The sequence below is a fragment of the Cyprinodon tularosa genome, unplaced genomic scaffold (assembly GCF_016077235.1).
Source record: "Cyprinodon tularosa strain WSP-4 unplaced genomic scaffold, ASM1607723v1 ctg568, whole genome shotgun sequence".
In the NCBI taxonomy this organism is placed as follows: domain Eukaryota; kingdom Metazoa; phylum Chordata; class Actinopteri; order Cyprinodontiformes; family Cyprinodontidae; genus Cyprinodon; species Cyprinodon tularosa.
Genome location: NW_024039305.1, coordinates 206,466 through 219,265, shown reverse-complemented (window position 1 = coordinate 219,265; position 12,800 = coordinate 206,466). Strand labels below are relative to the sequence as shown.

The window sequence follows — 12,800 nt, the reverse complement described above, 5'->3', positions numbered from 1 at the left end:
TTCATCATCTTTGACACACTGGCATAAAGGCTGATTATTTTTATATAGATATATCTCTAGGCATATGCTAACATTTCATCAAATAAGCTTTTTTTTTTCCTAATCTGGATTGCTTTTCAGTGATGCAAAACAAGTGAGGAGAGAAGCAAAGCGAGCGCAGGCGTGACTGTAGATGATTAATCCCATTAGGGTTTCATTAAAAGCAGTGATTGATGAAGTTTGCACTAAAGGACAAAATGCATTATCTTATCTTTGCTCTGCTGCTATTAGATTTTGATTGCAATCACTGTTAAGACACAGCTGGATTAACAATATCGGTTCAAGGAATTTAAGTAGTAAAAATTCATGTTGATGTTGATGACATGCTGCCCCAAAATATTTTTGTTCAAATCTGTCTCCTATTTTTAGGGATTAAAAAAAATATATATTTTTTTATCAGACCTGCTGCTCCAACAGTGATGAAGACCTTTTCCTTTAAAGTGTAACTTAAGGCAACAAATGCATCGATTACAATTTAGCAAAGAGTGTCTTTTTAAGTTCCAGCTGGCACCATTTTTATAGGAAGGGAGTTGCTGGAAAACAGATTTTCAATTTTATTCCCAAAAAAGAACAGAGAGATTATGGAGTTTATTTGTTTCACTGTTGTTAGAAATTACAGATTTTAGCTCAGCTGTGGTGTCTAAAACATCAGCTTCTATTTTCTGTGGCTTTGTGTGGCAAACAGGTCTTCACCTTAACTCAGGCAGGCTGCTAATGATTCAAATGCTCAGTAGGATCAAACTTTGTTGACATAACTTCAGCCTTAGCTGCTGAAAGTTTCAGCCTCTCACACGCTGGCTAAGTGGACTGCATACCTATCTGCATTGGTGACATGACATTAAAGGTCTTGTTGCAGAGTTATTTTTAAAATATGATGATTTCAACCCCACATTGCCAGGACAGTCTTTTCCTTACTTTTTTGTCAAATCTCTGAAATGTGTATCTCTTGTAATACGTGTTTGAGGATCAGGGAAAATAACTGCTGGTCTTTAATACTTTTTATGTTCTTAATTTAAGCTCCCAAAAAATGAATGTAAAAAATGTAAATGTAAAACCCTTTATTGTCCAACAATGGGGAAATTCACTCTCTGCATTTAACCCATCCCCTTGGGGAGCAGTGGGCTGCCATTGTGCGGCGCCCGGGGAGCAGTGTGGGGTTAAGGGTCTTGCTCAAGGATCCAGGTTGCAAGTTGTGGGGATCTAACCTTGCAACCTTTTCAGAGCACAAACGCACTACTCTAACCCACTAGGCCAACACTCCCACTAATATGTAAAAGAAAATGTGAAATATTCTTCAGCATTTCCTTTTAATATTAAACACCCTTTATAAACAATTTAGTAGATTTTTTTTAAACAAGGTCAATTTTAAAATTGTGATTTCTAATTTTTGATGATTTTAGCACACTAGAGAGCATATTTTTGGGATTAAGCTCACAGTTGCTCCAACGCTGTTTAAAAATTGGTAATGATTAAGGAATGCATGGATAAAAAATGCATATTTAATAAAAAACTTAAAGTGAAGTGCTTTTAATGAGTAGCGTGACTTGTAATTTTGTGTCTGAGCCCATGCAGACATCCCAACCCCCACCAGAAATGAAGTAGTGCCGTAATTAATAAAGCCATGCCCAAGGGTTTAGACATTAATTAATTCCACTGGATTGGAGTTAAAATATGAAGGGAAAAATGATGGTAGTTTGAACAAGAATGTCTCTCTCAACCCTCTGGGCTGTCTGAAGTGAAGCAGAAGCATATATTGAGTTACATTTTAATTCAAACATAAATTTGTTGGTATTATATCTTGTTTGTCTCTTAAGCCCCCTACATATTAGTGGGGACATGTGTTAGTGGACGTCTGCGTGGAGTCTGTACAGCCTTAAGGCAGACTCAATGTAGATGGGTACCTGTTGAGGGTAATGGGAATTTTTTATGAATATTTCTTACCTTTTCTTCTAAGAACTGGTGTCAATTCAGACTGTTCTAATGGTGCATCCAGCTGATAAGGCTCCTCAGGCGATAGCTGGTGGAACAAACTGCTCAGAGCAGCCAGTCCAAAGGTCCCACAGCATCACTCTGTCCACCACAGTGACAGGGATGCAGAGAAGGTGGACATCCAGGCCCCCTGTACCGGACACGCACTGAGACGGTGTAGAGTTGTTGTTTTTTTTCAGCCACCCTACTTCTTCCTTTTATATTTTGTTTTGATTTTAAAAAAGCTTAATCTCAGCAGCAATCCCTCTCTCTATATCACAGCGTCCCTGATTGGTTGATTTGACACAAATTGACAGAAAGGTTCAGCAGAATTCACTTCTCGTACACCAAGGATTTAGCATTGCTAGAAATGCATCCTTCATCACATTGCCCTTGAGGGTGCCTCTGCATAAGGGTAACAACAAGAGTGTCAACAAGGTGATAGCTTTAAGGAGCTCTGACACTAAGGGGGTAATATCCACATCCTAATGCTTTCCATTACCTGGGTTGTGTCAGGTTGGGTTGAGGGTTTGAGGACCCAAATGCAGACGTGAGGAGGAAGAGGTGAGTTTTTGTAGATTTAATGAATTAATGATGCAAAAAAAACAAGAAACCAGATAACTTCAGGGAAAAAAAACGCACATGGAGAGTATGGCTACGTTCACACTGCAGCCTGAAGTGACCCAAATCCGATTTTTTTGCCCATATGCGACCTGGATCTGATCTTTTCATGGCAGTCTGAACAACACAGATCCGATTTTTTCCAATCCGACCCAGGCCACTTGGCTATGTGGTCCTGAATCCGATACAAATCTGATCTTTTCAAATGCGACCTGTGTCTGAATGGCCAGGTTGCATTCATCTGACCTGGCACCCCGGCCTGTGACGTCATTGCATCCTCTACTGCGCATGCGGGACACTTGCGTCGTATGACTGCTGTTCAAACAGGAGATCACATACAAGTCACATATATTTGGAAATATGAACGGCAACGCAAAAAAAATCGGATTTCACAAAAAAATTGGAATTGAGCATCAAGGCCTGCAGTGTGGAAGTAGCCTATATATAGACATAACAAAGATTGGACTAATGAGCTGACAAGGAACAGGTGTGGATGGAAGCATCTAGAAGGAAGCCAAGGGGAAAGGAAACAAACACAAGGGGGCAACAGAGAGTAACTCGAGAACTAAACACTGCTAGAAAACAACTACAAATATAAAGAAACTAAAAATACATCTAAACAGAGGGCAAAACACTGACAGGTTGTAGTGCAGCCCCGACCAAAAGGTTAATTCTGATTCATTTATTTGTCTTTATTCTAATCTACTTGACCATACAGTGCTGCTTGTATCTAGCCCCTATCCATACAATGCATGTAGTGCATCTGAATATTTCATTAGAATGCACAGGGAATCATCTGACCAACAGCACTTTATTAACCTCATTTGAACTCTTGCCGTGGCTCCTGAACACAAACACAGCAATGTAACCAGACTTTGTCAACAAGATACCCTTTGTTTCCACCTTCGCTCCAACAGCCATGTCCCTGAAGCTGAGGACGGTAGTTTTGCAGAAGAAGACTGGTAAGATGATTGGTGTTTGAGGGGGAAAAAATGGCTGTTCTCCCTGCCTTTGTGATGTATTAGTGCTGCATTGCCTTGTGGAAAGTGTGTCTCTGAACTCAATACCTCAGTGTGTGATCCTTCTTTGTGCCTGTGCAATACTCTCTGGACGTTTTGTTTGTGACTGTGGCTTTTAACGCATTGTATATCTGTTGTGAACAAACAGGTAGTGTGCTACTAATGGTTATTATTATTATTTGATGTAATTAAACAAAATGATGCATGCAATAATTAGTAGGTTTTGTTTGTTAAATCTATATTAATAATAATATAATGATAAAATATGAACTGGTTGCTGTACATTAGGGATAAAGCTGTGGTTTTCCTGTAGCTTCTTAATATCCGTTTAACTCTGGCAATGACTGCCACTTACATTAATACCCTCTCTTTCTCACAAGCCGCTCTCTTTCTCATTCTTGACATATTCGCAGCATTTGTTTGATAGATTGGTTATACATTTTGCAATCATCCTGAAAAGTATATTTCTTGATTGATATTTCCTGCATACCTGATACATAATAAAATTATTAGAGGATTCCAAGGTAAAGCATGTTTGATAGAGCTCACTTGTGAGTTTTTTTCTTCCTAGCTTAAAGGTGACAGCAGGATGTGTCAAAGTTTGCATCTGGATCTATTCCCTCATTATCGAGCATGAACTGCCTTTACCCTTGTTCCCATAGCAACCGCCCCTGAGCGTGCTGAAGGATAATCAATATCTCGATCTGTTCTCACTCAGTTTAGCTCCTAGCAAGTTTTATTGAGACAAAGAACATGGCAAACTGCTCTGCTGATTTAATAGAAACATTAGGCGAAATATAACCTTTCAGCCTTTTAATGATGTAAATATTTTTATGATCTAGGCATGGGTAGCTTTCTCAAAGTCTTTCCGGTTGTAGCCAACATTTTAACACAAGTCACACTTTTTTTACATAATTTTATTATGTTATCGCCCAGTTTGTGTCCTTTAATGTCAGTTTTTAATATACCTTTTACAGACCTGTTTTTCTCTTGCTGTTGGGTTTGAAAGAGAGAAAGGAGCCTCTGTTAGCAGTCAGTCAAACCTAGAGCCACGGGCAAAGCTGCTGTCTGTCTGAGCTGAAGGACTCTATTTGATCCCTACTGGACACATAATCACAGGCTATTGGCTATTTATACATTTAATCCCTCTGTATTTTTCTGTATTTTTCAAAATATATCCTTTATTTTTAATAATAAGATCAGAAAGATTTCTTTCATTAATAGCTGTGTTTTCATAATCGTATTGTTTTAAGTAGATGATCATCTCACAAAATTACAAATCTATTGAATTTGTTTATTCCAGCAATGCAATCCATTTAAAACAAAAAAAGAGCTAAAATTCAGTTTTTAATGTAATTACAGTAGAATATAAAATTAGAGTTGAAATAAAACAAAAAATGTTATTTTAACAGTTTTTTAAAGTTCGGTAGTTTTCTTTGTACATTTTTATTGTCATGCTAATTACATCTCTTTAATGAATAATAAAAATATAAGATTAGCTTTTCTCTAAATGGCATTCCAAAAAGGAGGTTTACTTCAGCCCTCAATTCTTCTTGAGATTCTGTGTCGTTTTCACTTAAATGCTAATGTTGGTTTAGCTTTAATGCCAAGTGAAATGTGGATTTTGTTTGTATAATGTGAGATATCAGGTATTAACTGTACAAGTCAAAAGACATTTATTACCAAGTGACATCATGAATCAGTAGTGTTAAAGTCTAGGTTAAAGTCTAGTCTTTTAGTGTCTTTTCTTTAGAAAGTTGCAAGACTTGATTCCACAACTCTGTATATTTGAAATGCAAAAATATCCTCCTACTTGCAAGTATGACCAAGTACTGTACCCTAAATGGATGTACGTGGTAGACTGTTACAGTAGGTCATGTGTGAATATATCGTCTGTGGGGTGTAGAACTAGTGATACACATATGCATTATAGTAGATAAATCTAGTCGACATGCCTACAGACCACTTTCTCTGCCAGCTTTGGTAATGCCCTGAGCAATTGCTTCATTTCCCGCAAGTTATTTGCAATTTCCTGTTTTATTTCACCAATATTGGAAGTTAACATTATAATTTAGTCAATTTATATTTAAAGATTTCTTTGGTTTACTACAACTTCATCCTTCAAACTGTTGCGGTTGCTAGGGAACAGAAGTTACCCAGATAATACTGCCACCTGTTGGACTGGAGACGAAGTACAGCTTTATTCACCACGTTCCCATTATCATTAGGCTGCTTTAAAAAAAAGATCAGGGGTCTTACATAATCTTTAGTTTTATACTAACCATTCAAATCAATTGGAATATTTGGTTCAAATGCATCATTCATAAGAATCTATATACAGAGCGTTACTTATAAAAGTGCATTACAACTGTTGCTTAATTTTAATTTTTTTTTGTTATAGAGATGCACTAATATATGCCAAGTAAGGGAGTAATGCAAATATTTATGTTTGATAGTGAACTTTTAATAAAACAATTATTTAATCTATTATTCATGATTAATATTTTATTCTCAGGGATTTATTTCTGAGGTGGAGGACAGAATCCAAAATAGCTGTGCTCCAAAATGCCTAACTGAAACCCAGGGAACCAATATTTGCATTCTGCCTGCGATGTAGTTAATTCAATTTATGTCAATACTGCTGGCATACTGCACTGGCAGTGCTATTAACTCTTCCAGATCTGTCACTACTTGGGTAATAAATCAGGTGAGAAACTGGGCCATTTTTCTCCTCTACTTGTGCAGAGCTTAGTCCTTTGCAACCACAGGTGTCACACGGCGCTACATTTACACATGTGATATTCTTGCTATAAAAGCTTTTCTTAGATGTACCCTTTAGTAATAAGGTCTTTGTTAATGTGCACTTTGTGGGAAAGGAAAACATGAGGGATATTTCTTTAACACGTTTGCACATAGTGCACGTATTTTAAAGCTTAATGTTTGCAATCAAACTTGACTAAGATGTTAGTGTAATTTCTAGATTTAATAAAAAAAGACAAATAAAAACACTGACAGGTGTTTAAAAAAGAAGCTATTGTGGTTGAGTAATAGCAGAAAATGAAAGTCACTTTAAATTAAGTTACATCCTTCTTGGAGACCGCCAATCACTGTTTACCTGAGAGACTGTTTATGATTCTTCCTGTTTTTATCTCTTTTCATCATCTCCTTTGTTGTTAAAATGAGCTTTGATTATGATGTACAATGACTGTCTATTTTCCAGTCAGGTCCAATGTTTTCTCGTGTTCTGGTTTGCTGCTAGTTGCTCTATCAAAGTTTGTTGTGGTGAATTAATGTCTCCTCTTTGCTTCTCTCCAGGCACAGCGCAAACTCGTCAGAGGAGGCTGGATTTAATGACCAGAGCTTACTGGAAAACCTCCAAAGCAATCACGTAAGTAATGCTAGGGAGCCCCGTCGCCTGCCTCCAGATGCTTCTCCTGCTAAGAACAAATTAAGAGAGGTTTTGTTTCTCAGTCTTTGTATCATTTTTTTTTTACCTTTTTTTCCCAAGTACAATTATGTTGGTGATCTTTGCATAAGTTAACTTAGAACTGTTTGCTTTCAAACGAGATTCAAGAGTCAAATTCCCCATGGGATCAACAGACTAGCCATTCATTGTAAACTTCACCAGACACTCTAGATGTGAAATAAGAGGAGACATCATGACCATCTGTACATGCAGTAGGTTGGGTGAAGACTGATTGTTTTGCTTGTGAGTCACTCAGCTGCAGAAAAAAGTTAAGGAGGCAGAATGTCAGATCTATTTATGTACAGTGTTTCTGCTCAGGGAAATTGGTAATCCCACTGAGATGTTTGTTACATGATGACAGCAGAATCTGTTCACACATTTGGTTTGTCTAAGGTCTTCTCTAGATCCATGTTGATAGGCCCTCACCCACCGCTAATTACCTACTGCTGTTTGAAAACCACAGTCTGTCTGCAGCTGTGGTTATACTTCTGCTCATGATTCATTTGTTGTGCTTAAGCCTGGATTTTTATTTAGTGGTTAAAGGTATTGTGGAAGGTTTTCGCGAATTTTTTTAAAAGACCCGCCCTCTCCACTTAAAAAAATATGCACATGCACAACCCTGTACGCACTCCCCAGAGGGAACACCTGTTAAATGCGTGCAAGAGCAAGCATGAGCCCATTTCTCCTCCTGCACGCTCTGTTTAAAAGTTGCTGTTCTCATCGCTCATACAAGCTTACTGTGTCCGAACGTCCGCCCTAACCCCTAAATCGCTCAATCACTATATAAAGCAAGGACTTTATAGTCAACTTTATAGCAAACTCGGCTAACTTACCGTTCAGACAGAAGATCACTGCTTTTTGCTCCCAGTTGATCATGTAACTCCTCGGTGCCTCTACCATCTTTGTTATTAGTTGCTGCTGCTGTTGGACGGCCTTACTTAAACATATCACCAGAATGATTGACAATTAGGAGCACCACTTATTTAGAGGATCCACCTGGAAATAAAAGATCATCCTCTATACCTTTAACAAGAATAGGGCTTAACATCATAGCTGGTCTCAGATCCATTGTTTTCACACTTAATATTTATGTAGTTCAAGATTGTTCCAAAGAAATCGCTTAGAAATGATGAAATACCTACAGTCAGTGATCACTTTATTAGGTACAACTCCTTTGCTTCTCAAACCAAACCGCAAACGAAACAGTCAAATGGTGGCTTGTCAGTGAGTTAAGGGTTTGATGAAGTCTTCTTGCTACAGCGCAAAGGTAAAGCCAATATTTTTGTGCATGCTTCTTAGTGTTTAATTGTATTCTTTAATCTCTCTTAAACCTGTTTGCTCTAACACTAAGAACCCCCTCATTCATCAAATATAGACTTTGATTTATTTTATGTAAACGTCGGTGCAGGCATGTCAGAGTGGCATTGAGAGTCCGTCTAAACAGAAACATTGTCCAGTTGATTTCAGGATGCGACTCTTGTAATGTTTCTTGTTTCTGCCTCGTCTTTATTCTAAAATAAATTAATTTCTGTTCCTCGCCGACAGTTGTCTATCTTTACATTAAAGCTCATTAAGCACTCTATCACATTGTCACTGTCACTCGCATGGTGGGGCTGACGATGATAAGTAGAGTGCTGAATTCAGTTCACGCCTAAAACTCTCACTCTACAAACACTCTTAGGCGGTCTCTAGGATTCCTACTGGGCCATTGCTAATTATTGTCACTAACAGTTTTACATGTCTGGAAGCTGTTTAGAGAGCTGATGTTAACGCAGTGGTGAGAAGAGTGGATCTAACAGTTCTGAAAATACAAATGCCTTCTAGTGTTTGCTCTCTGTCTGCTGAGTTTCACCAATGTCCTAGCTCTTTATGCTACAGCTGTCCTCTTTGCTTTCTCCTCACCACTCAGCCCATTACAACATTGGACAGACCTGAGGTGTTTGTCATTACCAAGGTAGAAATAGTTTTAAATGTCCATTAGCTTTTATTTTTATTTTGTTTTTAGTTCTGACTGTCAACTCTATTTGAATTCTAATTCATGTTAAAGGTCCAATACTTTGCAAATTCCACATTATAAACATTTTGTAACAATGAAGCCCGTGTATGAGATTGACGAATCAAAAAGCCCTCTTTCATTGCCTTTCTCCACCTCTTAGCTAATGTTCTCAAAATGCTCTGTTTGTTAAGAATTCCCCTTCATATGTCATCAGGGGAAATAAGCTGTCCATACTGGTCTGTAGCAGCAAGCATTACGGCCTTCGTCTAATGTATTAATCCACACTCGTAGCTGCTATTACAAACTCTCGTTGTCATGTTTGTGGGTTGTGGCCAAAACAGCTCTTCCAGAGGAGGACTGAATTAGAAGATTTTTTTTCTAAAGGCTGTCTGCCTAATCTGAGAGCAAAAAGCTGCTCTGGGTGCCTCATTGTTAATATTTTTTAGTTTCCAATGTTGAATAATATAGGACCTTTAAGTAGGCTAGTTTTTTTGTGTGAAAATTAGGGCTGGGCAAAATTGCATTAATTGCATTTGCACTATAATCGCAATTTAGAAAGATTTTTTTAACCAAAAATTTTCAAATCGCAGAGGCACCACTTTCTATTCACAATACATATAACATGAGTAAGACCCTAAATTCCTCCCTCCAGCCCATTGGGTGGCAGTAATACGATTAAAGTAGGTACGCTTTCGCACAAAAGGGAAGAGAGAGTTGCATCTAGCACCTAGATTAATGCGTTATAGTAAAAGGAAGAACTTGTTTGTGAAAATTCTACAGTAGAATCCTGCAACACTGAAAAAACTGTAAACCCTGGAGTACAACATCCACATGCTTGTGCTTACCGCAAAGGAATATCGCAATAAAATCGCAATATTGGTAGAAAATTATTACAATTTCGATTTTTGGCAAGATCGTTCAGCCCTAGTGAAAAAGCTTGGTTTCAGTTTAGTTTTTTATTACTTTTGGTTATACGTTTAGTCTTTTATGTAATTCAGCTTACATCCCAGGGGGGCAAGACTAAAAATGAAAATGAGAAATAAGAGAACCAAAATTTAGGTTTCATATAAATACGTATTGATAAAGACAGAAACAAAAACTCAGCACACTCTCTCTTAAAAGGCTGTTACAGTAGCTTTAACTAGTTCTTTAAACTCTTAATACAGTTTCAGGTATATATTTTTTGGTAAGGTCAAGTTCTATTTTTTTTTTTTTAGTTAACAAAAATGTTTTTTTACATTCTAATTTTTATCATTTTGCTTGTTTTAATTAACAATAATAACCTTGGTCATTACTACAGTTGCACAATTTACCCAGAGTTCAATGTGACATAGAGCTGCAGATAATCAACCATGGTTTAACTGTGGTTGTTTCTTTATCTTTGTTTATTCCCATTCATTTTTTGGCTGTAATATAGAAATGTACCTTACAATGCCTTACAAAAGTATTAATATTGCCTCAAATGTTAGTCATACTCAATTAATTCTGTGCACCACAAGAAAGAGGTGGCAGAATGATTTTATTGGGATATTTTTCTATGGGAAACCCTCCCATAGAGAAATATCTGGCTGGCAGAATAATGCTAAAGACATACTTCAATATATCAAAGAGGAGGAAGCTTTCACACAGTAAAACGTGGCTGGTATAGCATGATGCTATCTGGTTAATATTGTTAATGAGAGGTTAAAAAGCAGGGTAGATGTGATCAAAAGATTGGCAGAGGTCATTTCTGGCCAATCATGTGTGTGTCTGTTAACAGAGATTCTGGTCTCTATTAATGAGACCATAATCTCATTAAAATGACCCTAAACCAAGGACCGTTTAGATGTATTAAGACGGCCTTCTTAGCATTTATCTTTGCATGAATGAGCCCGCTTCCACATTTCTGTATCCCTGTTGTTTACAGTTAAAATATTAAAAATGTTTTTATATATATTTAATGGATGGATAACTTAAGTTTTTCTTCCTGCACTTGAGCTTTTAACTAGTATAAAACATTCGGTGTGCTACACTCACTCACACATGCATATCCACACCCATATGTCCTTCAGAGGATACCTGTAAGCCCAGACCAAATTAGCATGCGACCAGGAGACGGAGGGGACTCTCACAGCCACCTGGGCGGCAATAAACTCTGTGTGTTTTTGCTCACGAGTGACCCTTTGATTTGCCCCCTTTGCTCCCATCATTTATTTCCCCCTTTGCTCCTTTTATCATTGCTTTCAAGGCCAGCAGCACAAATCTACTAACAATGTCCTCAAATACAGACCTTTATATTAAAGCTACAGTGTGTAATAATTACAGGGATATAAAGTCAGAAATTGAATATATTATACATAACTATGTTATTTATCATCACCTATGAGCTCAGCCTTTTAACCATAATATTTACGTTGCCTTAGAATTCGTTATTTATAATTACATAGGAGCGGGTCTCGCAGCCATGGAGGCTGACATCTTTGCGCTACGGCAGCGCAGAAGCAACAAACTAGCGATTGCGAGATCGCCCATTACGCTCGAAAGTAACTACGGCAAGTTGAGAGATTAACTGAGACGGTACTGAACAATAGATGGCAGTATTATGCCTGAGAAGCGTTTAGTCTGCCTGAAACCAAAGAAGAAGAAGAAGCAGGTATACTGCGCTTCAGTAACAAGAAAGGTGATCAAGGCGGCAGGCGTGAGTGACTTTGCAAACTGTTTGGCACTGTGTTGCCAAACATCAGACGAATGGAGGATCATGCCTACTCTGTATCACAACGAAAAGCGGCGGACACCGAACCCCCGTCATCTAAGAAGCGGAAACACGACGAGAATAAACGCAAGCGTGACAAGAAACGACAAAAAACACGGATCAACATTGGCACGGCATTTACACGATGGAAGGCACTGACGGAGGAAAAAGGTTTTCAAAGTGACGCTCAAGTTGCCAGTTTTCTCTTGGACAGGTAAGGCCACAGCTTCATAAAATTACCACAGCTGATAGTGGCGTGTGTGAGTGTGAGAGAGACAGATATATGAAGCTGCATATTAGCGAGCTACGGATATATACCTCGGTTACTTCTCTCCGGCTCCTTTGGAGATCTTCAATTCTTTCCTCCTCCGCTATAGTCAACCCCTCTCTGCCCTCTTCTTTTCCCTCTTCCTCGCGTTCTAACCCCCGTGCCACAAACAAGACTTGGACTCTGTAAACGGGGAATATATACCGGTATTCTTCCAGCGAACACAATCTCGCTGTTAAACTAATGACTACAATTACTTTGTCTGTTTATATCACCATGCAAAGCAGCTCACCAAAACGTCACAACGATGTAGAATAAAAATAACGGATATATTTATTATTATCAAATCTATACCCTACACAGACTAATGAAATACTATCTGTAAAATTATCTATGTAAACAAACCTCATTAATTGAAAAGGTAGGTGATTCCGACGTCGTGGAAGACATTTTGTCCCGTAACGCTCGCCGTATTGTTGGGGGGGAGAAGCGGTGGGGGGGAGATGTTCATGTTGCTGCAGTCTGCAGTCTGGACGTTAGATGTCGCTGAAAATTACACACTGTAGCTTTAAATAAAGGGAGTTAAAGCAGAACTTCTTCAAATAATCACTTCATAAATTCATGTACTTGCATAATTAAAGGTTGATTGGTATATATACGTTGTAGCTGCTTTGTGTCCAGTTATTAAATTG

At 38.1% G+C, this 12,800-nt stretch overlaps 1 protein-coding gene across 8 annotated transcripts in view; it reads left to right on the top strand.

Moving 5' to 3' along the window:
• Window positions 1-12,800, top strand: part of atp8a1 (ATPase phospholipid transporting 8A1) — a 144,242-nt gene that overhangs the window by 62,865 nt on the left and 68,577 nt on the right. For 6 of the 8 annotated variants that reach the window (XR_005282543.1, XM_038305851.1, XM_038305850.1 and 3 more), the window contains 2 exons: window positions 3,546-3,590; window positions 6,963-7,035. Coding sequence is in view for 7 of the 8 variants with exons in the window: in XM_038305851.1 (XP_038161779.1) it covers window positions 3,546-3,590; window positions 6,963-7,035 (118 nt within the window). In the remaining variant the exon portion in view is untranslated. The remainder of the gene's footprint in view (window positions 1-3,545; window positions 3,591-6,962; window positions 7,036-12,800) is intronic. The other 2 variants (XM_038305853.1, XM_038305852.1) reach the window with 1 other exon arrangement.